Genomic DNA, 21152 nt, shown 5'->3' on the forward strand with positions numbered 1-21152 from the left:
GGGACAAGTTCTGTTAGTGACCAGAACTTCACAGCTAAAAGAGGGACAGGATGGAAACCCAGCAGCTATTGCAACCGCTTTGGCTCTCTACCTTCCCTGAGGAAGATGTCAGGTGGTGTCTTCTAATGGAACCAGGAAGCTATGAATGTTAACAAATCAATCATAAAGCCATGGTGGTGAGGGAAGAGCTGTGTTTGGTATTGACTTACTGAAGGCAGAGATTGGGCTGCTGAGCTACACCCTTTGGTGTCTCTGCCTATAAATTCAGGTGCCTGCCTGTAACCAGGAGCTCCAAGGAGATGGCTGCCACCATGATCTTGGTGTGGATGGTAGTGATGGGTCTTCAAATTCGGGTGGAAGCAGGTAAAGGGTCTCACTGCTGCTCAGCTTCCTGGCTCTATTTCACACCAGGCTATTGTTGAAGTTTGTAGGGTAAGAGAGGATTCAGCAGCACAGCCCAGCTCTTTCAAAACCCACCAGCAGGTCAAGCCTGTGAGCTGAGCAAGCCAATCATCATACCCATTGATTCAAAAGTTTTTCTTGTAAGTGCCTAATGAATCTAAATTGTTGTCCTCACTGTTTCTTGTAAAGAGGTTAGGAAAGGAAATACAAGTGAACACACTGGTGATATAAATTTCTGAATCTTTATGTTGGGGAATTGAATTCAAAGATTAATAAGTATGTTCTGGATGAAATGCATGTGGATTCTACAGAGTGTGGGGTGCTTATCAAACCATGGGGTTTGCATTTGCTTAAGTGTATTGTTGCAACTAACACATTGGTGTTTCAGAAGAGAGTGCTCTGTTAAAGCAAGCAGGGCACATGTTCCTATTATTATTGTAATTTTTAGAATATTCCAGGAATTACTGTAATCTTATATTTCTAATTTCTCACAGCCTAATTCCTGTGGTGAGTGTAATTTGATCTGGGTGCAGAGGCAGTGATCTGCCCAGATAGCTTCATGCCTTTGGGGACCCATACAAATATCTGTGGGTCTGATGGGAGGGAAGATGTTTCAAACAGGGTAAAATTCTTCTCCTGTGGTCCAGAAACCCTTTTCCCTTTTCAAGTGAGGCTTCACTTGCTGAGCAGAGTGCCAGCAGGGTGCTGAGGGAAAGCAGAGATTTCTTTTTCAGCAGCTGCTGTTGCATGTTTTGTGCAGGAGGGAGGGATGGAACAAGAGATTGACTTCCATTTGTCAGGGTCACCAGCAACCATTCCATCCATATTGCTTAATTCGTGTCATGTTCTGTCAAATTTTTTGTTGTTGTTTTTTTCTTGTGATGACAGTGCCAAGAGGCTTTTGGCCACCAGATTTTACCACAACAAAAATGTTTCCAGCAACAGGTATGTTAAAAGTTATATAAAAATATACACTGTCTATAGTGGTGGCATTGCTAAATCTTCTCCCCAGGATGATGGTTGCATTTCAAAACTTTTCTAGTCTAGTTGTAACTGATGTAGCCCACCTCCCAGTATAGTCAGGGGTCCAGTGTCCTTCAGACTGGGCTCCCAGATGTTGAAATGTCTCCACCCAGGCTCTGTGTGGCAGAGTGTGTGTGTGCACTGAAAATGCAGCACAGAACTGTAGGTATTTCTCCAAGAAAGAATGCAAGTCATTGTTGCAATGAAGAGCTCAAATAAATCAGTGCTTGGGCTAATTTTTAGTGTAGGATAATGATAATGTGATAAGCAGAAGTACCTGCTGAGTTTCTGTGTTCCTTTGATAAGCTGACCATCTACAATTTTGGGGATGTTTCTTGACTTTTACTGGGGTGTGTAACCAGTGATGTCAATAATAAGTCTCCAGCCGTGTAGATTTTGACCTTTAATCATCTATTAATTAGCATTTAGTTGATAGCTGCTTGACCTTTCCAAACTTAACAATTTCTATGTTAAGATTAGATTAGCAACAATTGTGTGTGGGGTTTGAAAATCCCCACCAAGTCCCCTCTCAGAAAACCCAAATCTCCAGCCTAGATGAAACACCAGGAAGGAGATCACCTTTCTGTGCCTGCCAGAGCCCAGCCCCCGGGGACACCTCTGATCTCTTGGTGCCACCTGGAGGGCTTTCCATCAAGTGTCCTGTACAGCAGCCTTAGTGGAGAAAACTCCTCTCTGCCCCAGAGTTTATGCCACCAAGTGGGCTGAGCAGTGAGGTATGGATGAACTCAGCCGTGTTGAAAGGGGAAAGGAATAAAAGTAGCTTAAGTGTGGTGGGAATGTCAGCAAAACCCATCACAGAAAACTTTTGGAGACACCACACCCCCCAATCCCCTTTTTGTCTGCACTGTGCAAAATTAAGGAAAATAATGGGATGAGCAGCTTCCCTTCCTCAGCTCCCCATAATCTGAGCAGCTCCTCAGAGAGTTTTCTGTCACCTTTATTTATATTGAGATTTTCAGAGTAGCTTTGTTCTTGGTATGGAGAAAGGGAGGAATGTTCACAGCCTGTGCTCATGCAAGAAGCAGAGCTATCACCATCTGGTTGGATCAGGTGAAACCAGAAGAAACCTTGTTCAAAGCAAAGAAAGATTCTTCTCACTTTGAGGGCACCTGACACTCTCTGGTCCAGCTGCAGGTTTTGATGGTTCATAGAGATTTGATAATTAATGGATGAAAAAAATCCTGCTGAGGTCAACTGAAAGAAACCTCCTGAATCTGAAATTTGTCAGCCACAAGATGCTAGAGGCTGTAATGGTGTTTGGGGAAGTTTCAAACTATATTTTCCTTGTTGATCTCCCCATTTGGTTCTGGTGTGTTTGTCTTTTTTATTCTCCAGAAGACCCAAGTACATCTCCAACACCACCATATGGCTCCACTACTTGTAAGTAGAATTTATCAGATTTTTATTCTTTATGACAGTGGTAGCTTTACATTTTTACCTCCATCTTATTTATCCCTGAGTAGGAAAATTATATGATGTTTTTTGGGAGCTGGAATTCTGGGAATGGCCCTGACCCTAGCAGCCAGCATCCTTGGTAGGACTAAAAGTCCCTTGTGCCCTTCACTGGGGACTTGATTTGACCCACTGGGGACTTGACTCATGGGGGAAAGGGGAAAACATGCTGATGTTTCCCAAAGGATATGTCCTAATTCACTTCCTCTCCTTGTGTTTTTTTTTCCCCCTGCTTGTTCTCCTCCACAGTTCCAGTCATAGCTGATGGTGAGTCTGTCTGCCATGGTCCTTGTCATGGTCCTAGAGATGGACACATGCATGCCCACTGCTGTCCCCTCTCATGGGAGACCAAGAAGTGGCTACAGGCTGGGGGTGGCTGCCAGGGGGTGTTGATGGGCAGCCATGCCCAGGGAGGATGTGGGTGACTGTGTTCTCCTCTCAGACGCCACTGACTGAAACCAGAAGTCTGTCTGCTGGCCTGACCAAAGGTTTTTTTTGTCTCTCAAAGAGCTGTTGCTGCAGCTGGATGGTGGGCCAAACAGATGTGCAGGCAATGTGGAAATCTTCTATTTTGGAGGCTGGTCACAAGTTTGTGGGTACCTGTGGGACATGAGAGATGCCGAGGTGGTGTGCAGGCAACTTGGCTGTGGTTCACCTCTGGGTGTGATGAGCTATTTCCCATCAAGTGGCTGGGGCTGGTATGAGATGACAGCAGTGAACTGCAAGGGCTCTGAAGAACATCTGTGGGACTGCCCCTATGAGTACTATGAGTACCCAAGCTCTGGCTGTTACTACGGGGGTGCTTCTGTCATATGTTCAGGTGAGGGTTTTTTGCCTTTTGGTGACACTTCCCTGAAGAAAACCCAAAAACCCATCTGGAGCTTGTGTGAAGCTGGGGGGGAAGGCTGGCCAGCCCTTGCTTCACACCCCATAGGGCATTAGCAGGGCTGTGGGTCTGTGTCCTTGGCTTGGGGACCTCTGTTCCTGAGGGAGCACCATGCCTGCTCTTGCAGGCTGTGCTCAGGACATCTGGGACCTGGGTGATGGCTCATACACAGGGCAGGGGGAGAGGATGAGGGTGGTTTTGAGCCAGGAACCCTCCCTATGGGTCTCTCTGTAGCTCTCCATGAGTGTATAGCATGTTCTCTGAGGGAAGGCAAGGGCTCCAACTGCTTCATGACCTTTGGTCCTTTCCTTCCAGACTCAGGACTAACAGTGCCTCCTCCAACAACAGGTAACCAGAGATTTCTGTTTGCTTCCTTCTTCTCCTTGGGATTCTCTTGCCCCTGGGATGCTCCATCTCCATCAGAGGGTGGGACACAAATATGGGTTGGAATTACAATCCCTGGACAACATCCCTGATGCTCAGGGAGATGCAGGATCACTTGCTGAGCAGCTGCTTCTTCTGTGGCAGAAGTTTGGTGCCACAATGGTGATGCCCTTAGAGCAAGTGCTGAGACTTGGTTGGTACTGCAGCCATCCTGCAGTGCTGACTGGGCTGAGGGTTTCAGGTCTCAGTGTCCCTTTTGGAGAGGGATGACTCCCAGTAGGATGTTACTCTTAAGCAAAATGCTGCCTGCTCACCGGGGGGGCTGCTCTCTCCCTGCAGTGTCAGATACCTCCAGCTTGATTCCTTCCTTCGGGTGAACCAGAGGTAGGTCTGGAGAGGGCTGTGGGATCTGAAAAACTCCTGCCCCTAGTTATGGATGATAGAACAGCAGGATAGCTGATGTTGGTCTGGTTTGGTGTTTCTGTGTTACAGTTCCCACTGCCTGTCTTGGTTTTATATATCTCAGGGTTACCTATAGGGTTCTTTGTCTGAAGTAAAATGCTGCTCACTCATCTTCTGCTCTTTCCCTGCAGAGACAGATACCTCCAGCTTGATGTCCAACATGTGGATGACCTCAGGTGGGTTTGGAGGGGGCTGCTTAGCTCCTGCTTCCACTTATGGATGACAGGAATGCTGAGGTTGGATGGGACCAGGACCTCTGGAGGTGCCCTGCTCCTGCGTGGTTGGATGGAGCTATGTCCATGCCCTTCTCTGCTGGCTTCTGATGATGGGATTTCAAGAGCTCTCTGTTCATCCTTCAGGCTCTCCAAGGCCCATCTCCTGCGGTGGTTTGCTTCAGGGTTCATCTGGCTCATTCCACAGCCCAGGATACCCCAGCTCCTACCCCAACAATGCCCGCTGCCTCTGGTGCCTCCGGCCGCGGGAGCCACGTGGCAGAGTGGAGCTCAGCTTTGTATATGTAGAGTGAGTCCTGTGGGGTGAGAACCACAGCGTGGGCAGGATGCCCAGTGCTGGGAGGGCTCAGGGGTGGCTTTGTCCACATTGCAGAGCCTTGGCCACCTCTGACCCAGCACTGGACCAGGACCAGGCCGGGAATGGAGATGGGTGGCTCGAGGTCTGCAGGCGTTGCCAGCACATGGGCTGGGAGGTGGCACCAGGGATGATGCAGAAAAATCCTCCTCTCTCCACAGGCTGGAGGGCAGCAGCTGCCAGTATGATGCCATTGAGGTGTATGATGGAGGGTCCCTGGAGAGCCCACTCCTTGGGAAGGTTTGCAGGAACGACCATCGTGTCTTCAAGTCATCTGGGCACCAGTTGACCATCCTGTTCCACAGTGATGGCAGTGTCAGTGGCAGAGGTTTCCAGGTCTCCTACTACTCATTTATTGATTTTGGCAGCACCAAGGGTAAGATGGCAGTTGTCCTTTACTTTTTGCCAGGGCAAAAGTGTGAATTCTTCCTTAAGGGTCTTCTGATGGCTCCTGACACCTGTGGGCATCACACAGGATCCAGAGTCACAGGGTGGTTGAGGCTGATCTCACTCGGTCCAGCCAGGGTCCAGGGCTGACTGGGTTCTTTTTTCTTTATTCCAAGGATGAGAGGTGACTCCCAATGGGGTCTCTGTTTTAAGTAAAATGCTGCTCACTCACCTGCTTCTCTCTCCCTGCAGAGCCAGATACCACCAGCTTGATTCCTCCCTTCTGGTCAAGCAAAGGTAGGTCTGGAGGTGTTGAGATGTTTGGTTGTCTCTTGCTCAGGTTCAGAGAATCACAGGATGACTGAGGTTGGAAGGGACCCCTGGAGAACATCAAGTCCAACCTCCAGTACGAAACAATTGCTGGTTCATGTTCACCTTGGTGTCCACCAGGACCCCCCCAGTGCCTTTTTTTGAGAGCTGCTTCCTAGCTAATGGTCCATGATGCTTACTGGTTCTTGGGTTTGTTCTTACCCAGAAGCAGGAGACTAGACTTCTCCTTGTTGAAGTACATGAGTTTTGTGTTGGCCCATTTCTCCAGCCTGCCAAGGTCCCACAGGGTGGCAGCAGGATGGTATGGTGAATCATCTACTCCTTTCAGTTTGGTAGCATCAGCAACCTTGTTGATGGTCCACTCTGCCTCATCCTCCTGATGATTACCAAAGATGTTTCTCAGCCCTGCTGATGGGAGCTTCTGTATATGCCAGAAAGTGACCTCACTCTGGGCTGGTGGGATGGAGGGGGAAGGCTTTGAGGTGCAGCCACACAGGGACCTGCCATGCATACAGGTGGTGGCTGTGGGTTTCAGGTCTCATTGTCCCTTTTGGAGGGTTGACTCCCAGTAGGAGGCTCCTCTTGGCAGAATGCTGCTCGCTCACTTCTGCTCTCTCTCTGCAGAGCCAGGAACCTTCAGCACGGTGCCTGCTCTGACATCGACCTCAGGTAGGTCTGGAGTGGTTTAGAGATCTGACTGTCTCCTGCCCCCACTTGTGGATGACAGAATCACAGGATGGTTGATGTTGGAAGGAGACTCTGGAGTTCATCTGGTCCTACCTCCTGGCTAAAGCAGGGTCACCTAGAGCTGAAGACTGTGGTGTCCTGATAGCTCTTGACTTTCTCCAAGGATGGAGAATCCAGCACTTCTGTGGGCAACCTATGCCATCGGTCAGTCATCATCATAGTGAAATGTGTGTCCTGAGCTTTGGGCTGAATATATAAGGAACTTCTTAAGAGGGATTCCCAGATAGAAGGGCTCATGTCTTTGTGTGTGTACAAGTGCAGGCAGAGGAGTTGTTTGGGCATGGCTGTAGCCAAGGAGAAGAATGTCAGTGTTCACAATTTTGAGGCATCAGCATCATAAAATCTGTTCAAATGTGCTTAGCATCTCCCAGTCTGCATTGAGAAGATGCATGAAGCTAACAGAACCACCACTGAAGCTGGTAGAAGTCACTGCCCCTAAGTTTTATACTTATAAATTCTACATAGACATATGCTAAAATCATGGTGTACATTTATTTATTTAGTTAATGCTCCTCATATTTTTTCTCTGCAGAAGATTATTCTTGTGGTGGTTTGCTTTCCTCTCCATCTGGGACATTACAGAGTCCATTTTACCCCAACAATTATCCAAACAATGCCAACTGTGTTTGGGAAATAGAAGCAGAGAGCAACTTTCTTGTCACCCTTGTTTTTAGAGATGTTCAGTAAGTAAAAAAAGAATCACCTGGGGAGATGGTGGGTGGGATCAGCACCTTGGATTTGCTAAGCTGACAGCTGCTTGATTACCAGGATGTTTTTCCAAGCTTCCAAGCTTTTAGTACATTGGAGGTTGAAAATGTATAAATTTTTTTAGTTTGGTCAATAGTGGGCTGGCTTCTAATAAGACAGGAATTGAAGGTTATAATTTCTGTTTCACTAATCTGATAGTCGTATTAGCAAAATATAACCTTTGGCTATGAGCAGTTTATCAGTTAAATAAAAAAAGAGAAATAATGATGATGAGCATGATGATGTTAACAACAACAACAATAACAACAACATAATACTACTACTACTAATACTACTAATAAGGCTAATAATAATAATAACAACAACAATAATGCTATAATTATGATGATAATAATAACAACGATAATAATAATTTGAGCCTCTAATTAACTAGTGATGTTTTCTCCCCAGGATGGAAGGTGGCAGATGCCTTTCTGACTACTTGGCAGTCTATGATGGGCCACTCTATACCTCTCCTCTCCTTGGGAAATTTTGCTCTGGTTCCTACCACACGTACACATCTTCCTCCAACCTGCTGACCCTCCGTTTTTACAGCAACTCTCGACACACCTACAGAGGGTTTCAGGCTGACTATTATTCCACTCCAGCAGATCAGAGCACCAGTAAGTTTGTGTTTAAAGCAAGACCCTGCTTTCCTTCTCAGTCATTTTGCCAGTTCTCTAGCTCTTAATGTTGGACCTCTTCAATGAATCACCCATGACGTGGTGTTTTAAATTAGAGCTGTGGTAATTCACAGAGATAGACTTATAGAATCATAGAATGACTCGGGTTGGATGGGACCTCAAAAATCATCTTCTTCCAGCCCTTCCAGATGCACATATATGGTTTGAACTCTGAACTCCTGCAGCTGCTTATCGCAAAAATACTGTTTATTTACCTATATGGTTTTTTGGTCTCCTTCTTGAGACTGTAACATTTTTTTTTCATTGTCATCTGCTAGCCCTGCTGTGTTTCCCAGATTACATGCGTGCAACTGTGAGCAGATACTACCTTCAGTCACAGGGCTACTCTGCTTGGAATCTCACCTTGAATGACCCCAAATGCAAACCCAACATTACCTCTGAGTATGTTATATTCGACGTTCCCTACATGCACTGTGGCACAGTGAGAGAGGTATGGCTGTAAATGCTCCAGCAAAATGTGTAAATATTGTGTGTGTACAAAAAAAACAAGCCCGGGAATTTGTATAGAAGAACACAAGTTGAAATTTATCCTGGGGTCTGCTGGGGCTGGATACATCCTGATCATTCTGGGCTGCTTCTGTTGAGATATAAGATTTATTAACACTCATATTTAGTGTCTGCTGCCAGAGCACTCATTTATATCCTGTCTTCAATCTCCTAAGGAATAAAATGTGGAAAGAAGCAAATACTTGGCATTTTCAAAGTGCTGATCAGAGTGAGGTGGTTTAGAAGATCTCAAAGCTGTTACAAAATTTCATGTTTTAAATCAGATTTCATCTTAAATACTCTGCAGGACCCAAACTTCCAGGCATTTAATGTTCAAAGCATTGCATAGGTTGTACTTAATTCTGTTACATCTGCATTAAATGTGAGTAGTTCTCTAGGCCCATATTGTAGGCACTGAGTTACATATAGATTACAGACTCTTGAGAACAGCAATTTCTAGGTGCAGACTGCTCCACAGCAGACTTTGCTGGAAATAATGCACTTACTGTGCATGTTGCTGTTAGGATACAGCAAAGTTTAGAGTACATAATGCATACCTGACTATATCAATTAATTTCACTTTTTATTTTATATACCAAACAGGGAAACGACAATACAATAACTTATTCCAATATGATTAGAGGATCCTCTTCTGGTTCTGTCATCACAAGAAACAGAAACCTTCACTTGCATATCAACTGCAAAATGCTTCAGAACACATGGGCACAAACAATGTATATTGCAGATGACAATTTTGAAGTCAACGAAACTCAGTATGACAGATATGATATAAACCTCACGTTTTATCACTCTTCCTACTTCTCTCGGCCAGTGAATGACTCTCCATACTATATTGACATAAACCAGAATTTGTTCCTAGAAGCTTACCTGAACAGTGCTGATTCAAACCTGGTGTTATTTTTGGAGACATGTGTGGCATCTCCTACTCCCCAAAATTTTACCACAGTAACCTATGATATAATCAGGGATGGGTAAGCTCTTATGCATCACAATTACACACAGAACTGTCTTTGGACTTCTGAATATATACTTTATTTTATTTTCAATCATAGAATGTGAGGTTGTAAAGCATCTCAAGAATCATTTGGTCCAACCTTTCTAATATTATTTATTGTATGAGATGTCTCAGCACTCCATCGAGCTGAGACTTGAAACTTTCTAAAACAGTGGAATCCCTACTTCCCCTGGGAGACTATTCCAATGTCTGACTGTCCTTACAGTGAAAATTTTTCCTCTACTAAATTGTATTATATTTAAATTATTCATATAATAATATTTTAGATTGTTATATTATTAAAATTTAAAAACAGTGATATATTAATATTATTTTATCTTAAATGGAATAGTGTGGAATTGTGGACTACAACATACATTAATGTCAGCTTCTAAACAATTGATGAACATGGGTATTTGAGATTTACTGGGAGAGAGGGGACAGATTCACCCAAAATAGAACACACCGCCTCAGCTTAAAATGACAAATAGACCAAAGGGCTTTGGCCAGCTCATGGGACATCTCAGGTGAAGAAAATTCACCTTCAGAAAAACACACACATGCTGGGGGTCTAGACACTCCACAGGCTGATGGGAGGCAACAGATTTCTGAACCATTTTCATCATGGATATTAAAAAAAAAAAAAAATCTCTTTTCACGTTATGTCTTATGTTGCATGCAAATGTCTGATGGCAGTGGGCACTCACGAGAGGTTTTTGTTGTTTCTTCTCAGGTGTGTTCGAGATTCTACCTACAGAACCTATTACTCACCCTACAAACACATCCTCAGGTTTCAGTTCAATGCTTTCCAGTTTGTTCATAGCAGCCCAGTGGTTTACCTGCAGTGTGAATTTGTGGTGTGCAGGGCCTATGACTATTCTTCCAGATGCTACCAAGGTTGTCTTACAAGGCCCAAGAGCCAGGCAAGCTTTGGCCATCCAAACGTGAAAGTTGTTGCTGGCCCAATACAGCTTCGGCAATAGGAATGTGGCTGATTTTGAATAAAACCTTCTCTTTTGGTTGAGAACTTCTTTAAACATCAATTTAAATTCTGAAAGATTTAGCAGCAGCTCTACAATAAATATTAGGAATGTGCTTACTGCCTCGTGCCTGTTTATGTCCCTCCACATCAGTTTCCCTTCTTCTGCAAGTAACTAAAATGCTGATCCTGTGGGGTGTCCAATGAGACAGGGAATGGGCAAGTAGGTGGAACCCACCTGGGCCCAAACTGCCTTTCTGTGTCAGAAAAACCCCTCTGAAATGGCTTACCAGAATAATTTGTGATCTCCAAGCTTTTGTTCATTGTTTGTTTTCTTATTAGTAAAACTGAAATGTTGAAGTTGCAGCTTAAGTTCTATAAACAAGATCCACTCCTATAAACCTGATCCTGGAGTTACCAGAGTGCAGGAAATAATCTTTAAATCTGATGTACAGTCTTTCATTTGTTTTTTATATTTTGAAGATAACAAGATGAGGGATCCAAGGTCACCTCATCGTTTCCCAGAGCTGGACTTTCTTCCTCCAGGAGAACACGAGTTCATGTTCTGCTCCCACTGATAATTCTCACATTCCCTTTGTTAAAGATAACGTAGATTGAGGACTGAAGTAGATGAAAGTTTAATGATTCACAAGTACTAAATATTTAAGACCAAAGTATGTGGAATAGCTGGAGAGCTATAACAAATTTCTGTTTTCATTAAAGTGCAGCAAACCCCCAAATGTCTCCCTAATTTCCCCCTCTATGAAATGAATGAATAGAGAAGCTCTGAGCATCCTCACAGTAATATTTATACTCCGATAATTTCTGTAAGGTCTGAAGTGTTTCCCTCCATTTCTTGGTTTTGTGTGGTGAGTTTCCTCCATCTAAGTGTTAAGTCTCAAAATTTGGGTCAAATAGCATAGCCACTGAAGTGCTCTTAGTAAATACAAATAATAATTGTTAGTGACTAACATCTGGTTTTACATTTGCTATTTCTAATTGCTTCAGTGCTCTAATAATTGTCACTTGAAGAGTCTGGTGTTAGTATTTCTTTATCTTTCAAGGCTCTTTGTCAGTTCACTACAAGACTGTGTTATTACTGTTCTCAGCTCAGGTTCTTGGCTCAAAACTACACCAATCTTCTGATACTGTAGGGTGGCAGCTGCAAAGGGCACAATGGAATAAGTCAATGGCTATTGTCTTTTTATCTTTCAAGGGGTGATTCATGCGTCCTGATGACAAGACAGGAGATTCATTGTATTATTGTATTCGTGTAAAGCAGGGAACCAAAGGCAGTTGCAGCATAGTGAAATTCTTGAGGAAAAAATACAGGTCATACAGGGGATGAGGTGTACAGGATTCCTAGTTTGAAAATGAGGTGTACAATAGTCTTAGATAATTTGGAAACACAATGCAGAATGGGTTTGGATTATTTTAAATGTTTTTATAGCTCTGTACTGTTCTTGGACTGTATCTGTTGAGCTTACAATCAGTCGAATCAAAATGAATGTCAATGAAAGCCACAAGAAGATACAGCCACAACCACCTTTCTCCACCTTTTTTCCCCTTCAGTTTTTTTGTTTGTTTGTTTGTTTTGTTTTGTTTTGGTGGTGGTGGGGGTTTATTTGTTTGGTTTTGGTTTAGTTTTGTTTTTTTTAGACAAATAGACCAATGCAAAATCCCTCTTCTCTAATCAAGATGAGTTTGCAAGGTCTGAACTAACACTTAGCTGTTCTTTACATAATGACAAGCACAGCCTAGAGACCTCATCACTCACTCAGAACTCCCAAGAACTTGGCTGTGTTCTCACTTCATGCTAAAGACCAGAACCTACAACCTGGTGTTGGTATGGTCATGCCCCAGCTGTGCCAGGTCCTGCAGGAAGGCTGAGCAGAGCCTGGTTTGGCCTTTGGGAGATTTGCAGTGAGAAGGTTGAAGTACCTTGCCCTCTATATGCACTCATGTTGTGAAATTTGTGAACTGAGTGCCTCAGTGGAGATATAAGGATTTCAGCGAATATCTTCAGAATGGATTTTGAGAAGAGTACTTGAGGCTTGAGTTTGTGGAGCTTAAGGCAAACATTTAACTGCCTTGATAATTTCCAGAGATCTGGGGAGAAACTGTTCATAGCAGAGAACTTATACACCTTTATATATATTTATACACCTCTATATATATATATTTAGACATTTGCAATGTTTTGTTGCTAATGATATTTAATTTTCATTACCTATCTTGCCTCCCAGTTAGGAGTCAATGCTTTGTGCAATATCTGATGCAGCAATATATATGTGAACTGGACTCCATCTAGTCTGGCAAAATTCAGAAAACTCTTTTTCCCCATCAACAAATTGTTAATAGTGCCTGGTAAGGCAGGACAGGGAGAGGAACAGGTTTGGTGTATTGATATTTGTCATTGATATTTGTCATTGCCATTTAGTAATGGTTCCTGCTACCTGAGGTTATCACTTGGCACTGATCAGACTGTAAAAAGCACATTGTCCAACATGATCTGCCTGGTTAGGTGGAGGGAAGGGAAAGAAAAAAGAAATGACACATGCTGCACTCTGCATTCTATTTGGCCACATTTGTGCTTCAGAGAAAGTTAAACATACAGCTCAGAAAAATAGGTCATGTTGCAGTGGGTATTGGACTGTAGGTATGAGGAAAACCTGTAACTTTCTGTTGGAGGACTTTGCTGTTTAGCAGTTAGTATCAGCTATAAAGCAGCATAAAAGTTTAGCAACATGGGTGCTGAGAAGCCACCACCCTGACTGACTTGTGAAATGACTGACTTCTGTGTTTTATATTGAAATAATCTTTCACACAGAAAGGAATGCATATTTCTTACCTCTATGCTTTCCTTGGGTTTATACAGAAATCATCATTTCCTTCCTGATGAACCTTCTTCAGGTTTGAAGACCAGGTCAGGGAGTGGAGAGGAGCAGATGGTAACACTGGAGAAAGTTGGAAGTCTTGGAGCCAAAGTGTCTTCTCAGTTCACACCTTCTTTTTCAGTAGCCAATTGCCTCAGGCTGCTCCATCTCTGGTGTATTTTATCTCAGTAAAGCTTAGAAAGGAAATTGGCATTACTTGAAGACTAAAAATCACCCAGAAAAAAATGTTTGGAACAAGTACAGGTGGTGTGAATAGATGATTATGAAAAGAAGCTGGAAGGCAGAGGCCAGGCTTGAGGGTCAGATGGAAACCAGTTGTAGGGTAGTGAAAGCAGGGAACAGATATGGCTCAAAAGAAGCATTCACCAAGGTTTTACTCATTCAAAAAAAAAAAAAAAAAAAAAAAAAAATCCTTCAAATGAAGGCTGTTCAGGACCTTCATAAATTATGTGACCAAAATCCATGTATACTATGTTGTGAAGTGCAGGTCTGATTTTTTTTTTTTGGCACTTCCCTGGAGTTACAACTCAAGTTTTCTCCTGTTGTAGGGACAAAGCAAAGCAGTCTAAGAGTAAAAGTCTGAGGAATATTGGGTGGTCTTCTGTGTACAGCATAAAATTTATCAGTACATATCAAAGAACTGAAGTTCTGCAGGCCATTCCTGGGCAGATACAAGGATCAAGGTGGAGAGTGATGTATTCAAGCTCCCTTCTGCAAGAACCACAAGGCAGAAAATCACTCCATGGATCTAGAACCCAGTGTTACAGTAAGGAAAATATTTTTTCTTTCTCAAACTGAAAGAAAATGATTGATGAAGGGAGATGGTAGAGCTTTCTATAGTCTTTAACAGCCCTGTGTGCCACTAAAAATGACAACTGAATAGAAAAGTTCAATCTTTAGCAGTTTGGACCTGTTTTTTTTTTGTTTGTTTGTTTGTTTTCAAATTGCATATAAAAGATAACATTTAGTTCTCTAAGTCAAATTAACAGTATAATTTAGTGAACACTTGCTCAAGCAAATAGTGAATAGAAGGTATCATGAGTTAACTGAGGCTGATTTTCTGATGATTTCTGATTTTTATTTAGGTTTCTTGCCCCTGCCATCTTTTGTAATCTGGTAGGACCAATTTGATCCTGTGTAACCTGCCTCAATAAGAAGTGGTCAAGAGCCAAGGCAATAGTTTCCATTTCTTCCTGATGTGAGGACAGCATCAGGCTGCTGACATGCTGTCAGGAACGTGACCTCATGCATCAGGTCATTAACAAGTTTTATGGTTCTTCATTTTGCAGCAAACTTCCTGGTTCTCTGCTGTCAGTATGTGCAGCCAGAAAGGAGAGAGAACCTGACCCATATTTTGTGCAGGGGACACTGTAACTTTACCAGCTGCAAACCAAAGGTGCCTGTTATCAAACCAGAAGGTACAGAATATGAGAAGTATGGGAAAATATTAATACAAATTAAGGTACGCTTACTGGAAAATGGAGCTCCTTGGTCTGGACAAAGGTCTTTTTCAAGAATTTAGAGGAAGGATTATGACTCTGTAGCCCCTTCCCAGTGACTATGTGTGATCACTCCACAGAGCACATGTTAATTGTTTTTGTTTTTGTCAGGGTGTCAGGCACAGCAGAGCTGTGAATTGCAGTGTTCAGGCTTGCATTTCTTTATTAACATATAAATACAATCAGTTGTATTTACTATTGTCCTTCAGCTTGTTTGCTCTTCTCAGCCACTGCTTTGACAGCTTCTGATTTTGTTTCTGGAGTCTGGGCTTTTGCCTTTCCTTCCTCTATTCTTGGGCTGTGAACCTTTACAGAAGATGCTTAATTCCCTTTGTTTCTAGACCCAAGCTGTGCTTTTCTGCTGGAGGAAGGTTGGAATATACCAGCAGAAATAATATTACCTATTGTGGTTTGCCATTTGTACCACAGCCAACATGAAGAGCTAGGTACACCCTGGATGAGGGGTAATGAACAGAACATCAGACCAATAAATGGCCTTTTTCTAGCTGGCCCAGAACAGAAACAATAGAATTGCAATATAATGACTCCAGAGAGCAGATCAGCAGGACAGGGTCATGGGCTGTTGTGTCCTAAGCAATTTCTCAGTCCATTAAGATTCCACATTGATCAAGTGAGGAAACCATTTTGGTTTTACTTCATTCCTTTCCCTCTTTATAGACCTTATGATTCAAATGATTGAAGGAAGCATTGTTGGCAAATTCAGCTAAAGAACAAAGCAGTAGATTGAGGGAAGATGTGAGTAAACTAAAGCAACTTCAACAGAGGTCTCAAGCTGAGGACAACTTAGGGTATATTAAAAAGAGCTGGCATTAATTTACTTTTTTTTTTTTTTTTCTTGACTTGTTTGGTTACAAGGAAGGGGGAAACAAGCCTCTAATTTCAAGTGGAAACCACCAGGGTTTATCAGGGACCCTACTGGGAATTTGGTGCCTCACCTTGCAATGAGTTGCAATTTATTTACTTGAGTCACTATCTACAAGCAACAAATAAGCAAAAATAGGATGGTGGGGACAAAGAGCCATAGGTTCACTGCCCTTGTTTCAATGGTAACACTGGGTCAGCACATACAGTTTAGATAATATGTATTGATAGCACTACCACAAATTATCCAGGAAATGAGAACTTTACTGTTCATTTATAATCATTCGGTAAAGATCAGGACATCATAAAAATATTGCATGAGAAATCAGATGTAGCAAGGGGCCAGGCTGACCTTGTAAGCCTCACCCATTTGCAGGTGCAGGGTACAAATTCTGATGCTTTGCTTTGTTGGCATCTCCTGGTACAAGATGGGTACCACCAAACTCTTGCTGGGGTTATTCCTCTTCAGTGCAGTACTCCCAAATGCTGCATCAGGTAAACCACTTCAAATTTTTTGAAAAACTCTTTTCAAAAAGGGGTAGGGAAAAGGGAATGTCTTACTCTTCTCCACTAGTTCCATAGCTGTAACTCACATGCTACTGAAATCAACTTTGTGCAGAGATAAGAAATAAGATAGACTGAAATGGGATAGCATCCCATTGTCTTCTTAAAATCTGAATGAATTAATGTCATGATTCACTATCGTTCATTTTGAAGTTAATTTAGTGCAATGCAATGAATACTGATTTAAGTGTTTGGCAGTAGTGTCTTGTAGCATAGTTTAAACCAAATAAGAAATAATATAGGAGCATGAGAGATTTGTTTCTCTAAATCTGTGTAAACCAGTAATGAATTAAGAGGGAATGGAATTTCTTCATCTTCAGTCCAGTAACGAATTAAGAGGGAATGGAATTTCTTCATCTGCAATGTATATTTGCTTTAAGGAAAAAAAATTATTACTTATACTAATTTATTTCTTCTGACTAGAAGACCTGTCTGTTCACTGTTTGTTGCAGCTAGAAATAATGAAACAGCGTCCATCATGATGGATATTGAATATGGGGGATATTGAGTGGATTGCTTATTTTGTCCTCTGGTTTCAAATAGACAGTAAAAAATGTTTGAATTATAAGAGTAGATTAAAAATAAAATAAAAACAAGGCAAGGAAAATCAAAATAAGTAAAAAAGAAATCAGAATAAGAAAAAATAGGACAAAGAATCTCAAAAAGTAACAAAAAATTAAATTAGACTTTGAAACAACCTGACATGCATCCATGATGAATTACAGTGTAGTATTCAGCCAAAGGATGCAAATTCACCTTGAATGTCTCCAGAAAATAGGAAATTTCCCACCTCTCTGACTAATCAAGAAACCAGCACCAGTTTGACTGAAAAAAAAAAAATGTGTTGGAGATATCTAGCCCTTGTGGTTTTCACTAGCTCAACACAGCTGATATGATGACACCCCTAAGCTCTCCATGACACATATGTCATGGTGGCACAAACCTCCCCAGTGCTGGAAGACAAACTTGCCATGCTCCTTCATCCACAAGGTCCACACTTGCTTCTTTCTCTTTCTCCTCAATAGCTGAAACATCAACAACCACTACTACTGCAACGCCAGCGACTACCATAGGTGAGTCTGTTTTTTCATCTTTCCAAGTGCTCCTATGAGCTGTGGCAGTTCCTCATCCCTATGGTGGAGTTGTATCATTTCCACACTACCATACTTGTGGAGAGAAGTCCTTATTGGTCCTGACTGTTGCAATCCTACACGCTGCCCCTCTGTGTGTCTGATCCTGCTGCTGGGGGTGGAGTTTAGACTGTGCAGGTTTTGTGGTGACAGTGAAGATGCTGGTGTTGTTTGCTTGGGTGTCATTCTTTTCTCTTCTGAAACACTGGGAGACTTGACAAAGGGGCCTTTTTTGTCCATGTTTATATTTATCTTGAGGACACATTCAAATGTGGTGGTTTGCCTTGCAAGTACCATATAAGATCACTCTACTGACACTCCCAGGCTCTCCATCACACACACATCATAGGCTGGTAAAATCCTCTCCAGTGCTGAAACATAAACTGGTCATGCTCCTTTCATTACAATGTCCTCATTTCCTTCTTCCTCTTGCTCCTCAACAGCTGGAACAACAATAACCACTACTACTCAAACAACAACTATCACAAGTGAGTCTGCTTTTTTGTCTTTCCATGTGTTCCTTTGGGGTGTGGCTGTTCCCAGTTCCTAGGGTGGTGTTTTATCATTTGCACACTACCATACTTATGGAGAGAAGTCCTTATTGATCCTGACTGTTGAAATCCTACACACTGCCCCTCTGTATGTCTGCTGCTGGGGTGGATGTTGTGGTGACTGTGAAGATGCTGGTGCTGTGTGCTCAGGTACCATTGCTTTTGCAGTCTAAAAACTGAGACATTGGAAATAGGGGCTCTTGCTGGCCACATTTATGTCTATCATGGTGCCTTGGTCACATGTTGTGGTTTTTCACTGCTGCACACTGAGAAAGACCACCCTGGTGACACCCTCAAGGTCTCCATCACACACATGACATGGTGGCATCAACTCCCAAGTGATGGGAGGTCAGGTCTCTGTGCACCTTCAATCACAAGGTCCTGACTTGCTTCTTCCTCTTTCTCCTCACCATCAGAAAAAACAACAACCACTACTATTCAAACAACAAGGCCTACCACAGGTGAGTCTGCTGTTTCATCTTTCCAAGTGCTCCTGTGAGCTGTGGCAATTCCAGTTCCGAGGTTGGATTTATATCATTTGCACACTACCATACCTATGGAGAGAAGTCCTTATTGATCCTGACTGTTGCAATCCTACACACTGCCCCTCTGTGTGTCTGTTCCTGCTCCTGGGGATGGAGTTCAGACTGTGCTGATGTGGTGGTGATGGTGAAGATGCTGCTTTTGAGTTCCTCGGTGCTGTTCCTTTTTCTTTCCTGCGAAGCATGGGGCTTTCTGAAAGGGGCATTTTTTTGCTCCTTATGGTGTTTATTGTTCCCACAATTGAAGATCACCCCTGATGAGCCCAAGCTCTCCATCTCCCGCCTGACGGGTTGGCATCAGCCTCCCCACTGCTGGGAGGTAACCTGGTTGTGCTACTGCATCTACAAGGTTCTCACTTGAGTCTTTCACTCCCAACTCTAGAAGGTTGGGAGACAACATCCCCACATTCCACACAGATCTTCAGAGCAACTGTTCCTTCACTTGGGTCTGAATTTGTCATTCCTTGTCTGGATGCTTCTTTTGGTGGTACCCGGGAGTGGGTCACAGGGTGGGGTTTGGTGTTGTCCATGGCAGAGTAGAGCGAGGAGAGACAGAGCCTAATGAAGCAGAGGGTGACAGCCCTGCTGGCCTGAAAGTCATGTAGAATTGCCAATGCCTTGGGGAAGAGAAGGTGCCTGTGTGCAGGAGGGTTTTTCCATGGTTTCCATGTCTCCTCCTCTCCAAGGTGCCTCCCTGAGCCTGGTGAACGGCAGGAACCGGTGTGAGGGCCGTGTAGAGATTTTCTACTCCGGGGCCTGGGGCACCGTCTGTGATGACGAATGGGACCTGCAGGATGCTGAGGTGGTGTGCAGGCAGCTGGAATGTGGCTTTGCTGTTTCTGCTCCATCAAATGCCTACTTTGGACAAGGCTCTGGCAACATCTACCTGGACGACGTGCGCTGCACTGGCAGCGAGTCCTCCCTCCAGGTGTGCCAGCACCGTGGCTGGGGTGTCCACAACTGTGCCCACAGTGAAGATGCTGGAGTTGTGTGCTCAGGTACCATTGCTTTTGCTTTCTAAAGACTGGACACATGGAAAAGAGGCCCTTGTTGTCCACACTTAGGTCTATCATGGGTCCACGGTCAAATATTGTGTTTTTCACTGTTTTTCACACACGGAGGAAGATCAAATTCCTGATGCCCCAGAGCTTTCCAACTAACATATATGATATGTTGGAACCAGTCTCCAAATTGCTGGAGATAACTTGGCCACGCTCTTTCATCCAAAAACATCCTCACTTGTTTCTTTCTCTTCCTCCACAACAGCTTCAAACCCCACAGCCACTACTGCTCCAACAACACCTACTCCAGGTGAGTCTGCTGTTTCATCTCTCCAAGGGGTACTTTGAGGTGTGGCGGTTCCCAGTTCCTAGGCGAAATTTTACCATTTGCACACTACCATACTTGTGGAGAGAAGTCCTTATGGGTGCTAACTGTTGAAATCCTACACACCGTTCCTCTGTGTTTCTGATCCCGCTGTTGGGTTTGGAGTTCAGACTGTGCTGATATCATGGTGGCAGTGAAGATGCTGGTGCTGGGTGCTTGGGTGCTGTTCCTTTTCCTCCTAAGTATTTGGGGGTCTTGCAGGAAGGGGCCCTCATTGTCCACATTAATGGGTATCTTGGGGACATATTCAACGACTGTGGTTTTTACTGTTCCCACCACTGAAGATCACCCCTGATGAGCCCAAGCTCTCTATCTCCCGCCTGACGGGTTGGCATCAGCCTCCCAGCCTCCCCACTGCTGGGAGGTAACCTGGTTGTGCTACTGCATCTACAAGGTTCTCACTTGAGTCTTTCACTCCCAACTCTAGAAGGTTGGGAGACAACATCCCCACATTCCACACAGATCTTCAGAGCAACTGTTCCTTCACTTGGGTCTGAATTTGTCATTCCTTGTCTGGATGCTTCTTTTGGTGGTACCCGGGAGTGGGTCACAGGGTGGGGTTTGGTGTTGTCCATGGCAGAGTAGAGCGAGGAGAGACAGAGCCTAATGAAGCAGAGGGTGACAGCCCTGCTGGCCTGAAAGTCATGTAGAATTGCCAATGCCTTGGGGAAGAGAAGGTGCCTGTGTGCAGGAGGGTTTTTCCATGGTTTCCATGCCTCCTCCTCTCCAAGGTGCCTCCCTGAGCCTGGTGAACGGCAGGAACCGGTGTGAGGGCCGTGTAGAGATTTTCTACTCCGGGGCCTGGGGCACCGTCTGTGATGACGAATGGGACCTGCAGGATGCTGAGGTGGTGTGCAGGCAGCTGGAATGTGGCTTTGCTGTTTCTGCTCCATCAAATGCCTACTTTGGACAAGGCTCTGGCAACATCTACCTGGACGACGTGCTCTGCACTGGCAGCGAGTCCTCCCTCTTTCAGTGCAGTCACCGTGGCTGGGGTGTCCACAACTGTGCCCACAGTGAAGATGCTGGAGTTGTGTGCTCAGGTACCATTGCTTTTGCTTTCTAAACCTTGGGACATTTGAAAAAGA

At 43.8% G+C, this 21152-nt stretch overlaps 2 protein-coding genes and 1 long non-coding RNA gene across 8 annotated transcripts in view; all 3 read left to right on the plus strand.

The window, feature by feature from the left end:
* The first annotated feature begins 239 nt into the window (after window positions 1–239).
* Window positions 240–10729, plus strand: LOC139798634 (scavenger receptor cysteine-rich domain-containing protein DMBT1-like). 6 transcript variants are annotated; one of them, XM_071749614.1, is made up of 16 exons: window positions 240–363; window positions 1291–1347; window positions 2785–2826; window positions 3148–3165; window positions 3407–3718; window positions 4100–4132; window positions 4762–4806; window positions 4990–5152; window positions 5380–5594; window positions 5858–5902; window positions 6560–6604; window positions 7215–7365; window positions 7841–8052; window positions 8391–8563; window positions 9223–9611; window positions 10368–10729. In XM_071749614.1, the coding sequence occupies exons 1-16, from the start codon at window positions 300–302 to the stop codon at window positions 10615–10617; spliced, it is 2214 nt and encodes a 737-aa protein (XP_071605715.1). In that variant the 5' UTR covers window positions 240–299; the 3' UTR covers window positions 10618–10729. The 6 variants fall into 6 exon arrangements, with proteins under 6 accessions (XP_071605715.1, XP_071605714.1, XP_071605716.1 ...); XM_071749613.1 differs by having other exon boundaries at window positions 241–363; window positions 2782–2826; XM_071749615.1 differs by lacking the exons at window positions 3407–3718; window positions 4100–4132 and having other exon boundaries at window positions 254–363; window positions 2782–2826.
* Window positions 10730–13805: 3076 nt separating this feature from the next.
* On the plus strand, window positions 13806–15205 carry LOC139798647 (uncharacterized). The gene is made up of 2 exons (XR_011726888.1): window positions 13806–14276; window positions 14800–15205. It is a non-coding gene; the product is annotated as an uncharacterized lncRNA (long non-coding RNA).
* Window positions 15206–16242: 1037 nt separating this feature from the next.
* DMBT1 (deleted in malignant brain tumors 1) overlaps window positions 16243–21152 on the plus strand; it is a 46855-nt gene continuing 41945 nt past the window's right edge. The window contains exons 1-6 of the mRNA XM_071747996.1: window positions 16243–16386; window positions 18029–18073; window positions 18553–18597; window positions 19365–19676; window positions 19945–19989; window positions 20796–21107. Of these exons, the coding sequence (XP_071604097.1) occupies window positions 16287–16386; window positions 18029–18073; window positions 18553–18597; window positions 19365–19676; window positions 19945–19989; window positions 20796–21107 (859 nt within the window). The 5' untranslated portion in view covers window positions 16243–16286. The remainder of the gene's footprint in view (window positions 16387–18028; window positions 18074–18552; window positions 18598–19364; window positions 19677–19944; window positions 19990–20795; window positions 21108–21152) is intronic.

Source organism: Heliangelus exortis, chromosome 7 (assembly GCF_036169615.1).
Source record: "Heliangelus exortis chromosome 7, bHelExo1.hap1, whole genome shotgun sequence".
Lineage (NCBI taxonomy): Eukaryota > Metazoa > Chordata > Aves > Apodiformes > Trochilidae > Heliangelus > Heliangelus exortis.

Bases quoted from the DNA above. Each gene is read 5' to 3' on its own strand.
- LOC139798634 (XM_071749613.1), top strand. From the start codon at position 300: ATGGCTGCCACCATGATCTTGGTGTGGATGGTAGTGATGGGTCTTCAA. The intron at 4,133-4,761 runs GTAACCAGAGAT...CTTTCCCTGCAG, and splicing joins AGTGCCTCCTCCAACAACAG to AGACAGATACCTCCAGCTTG. The intron at 5,153-5,379 runs GTGAGTCCTGTG...CTCTCTCCACAG, and splicing joins CTCAGCTTTGTATATGTAGA to GCTGGAGGGCAGCAGCTGCC.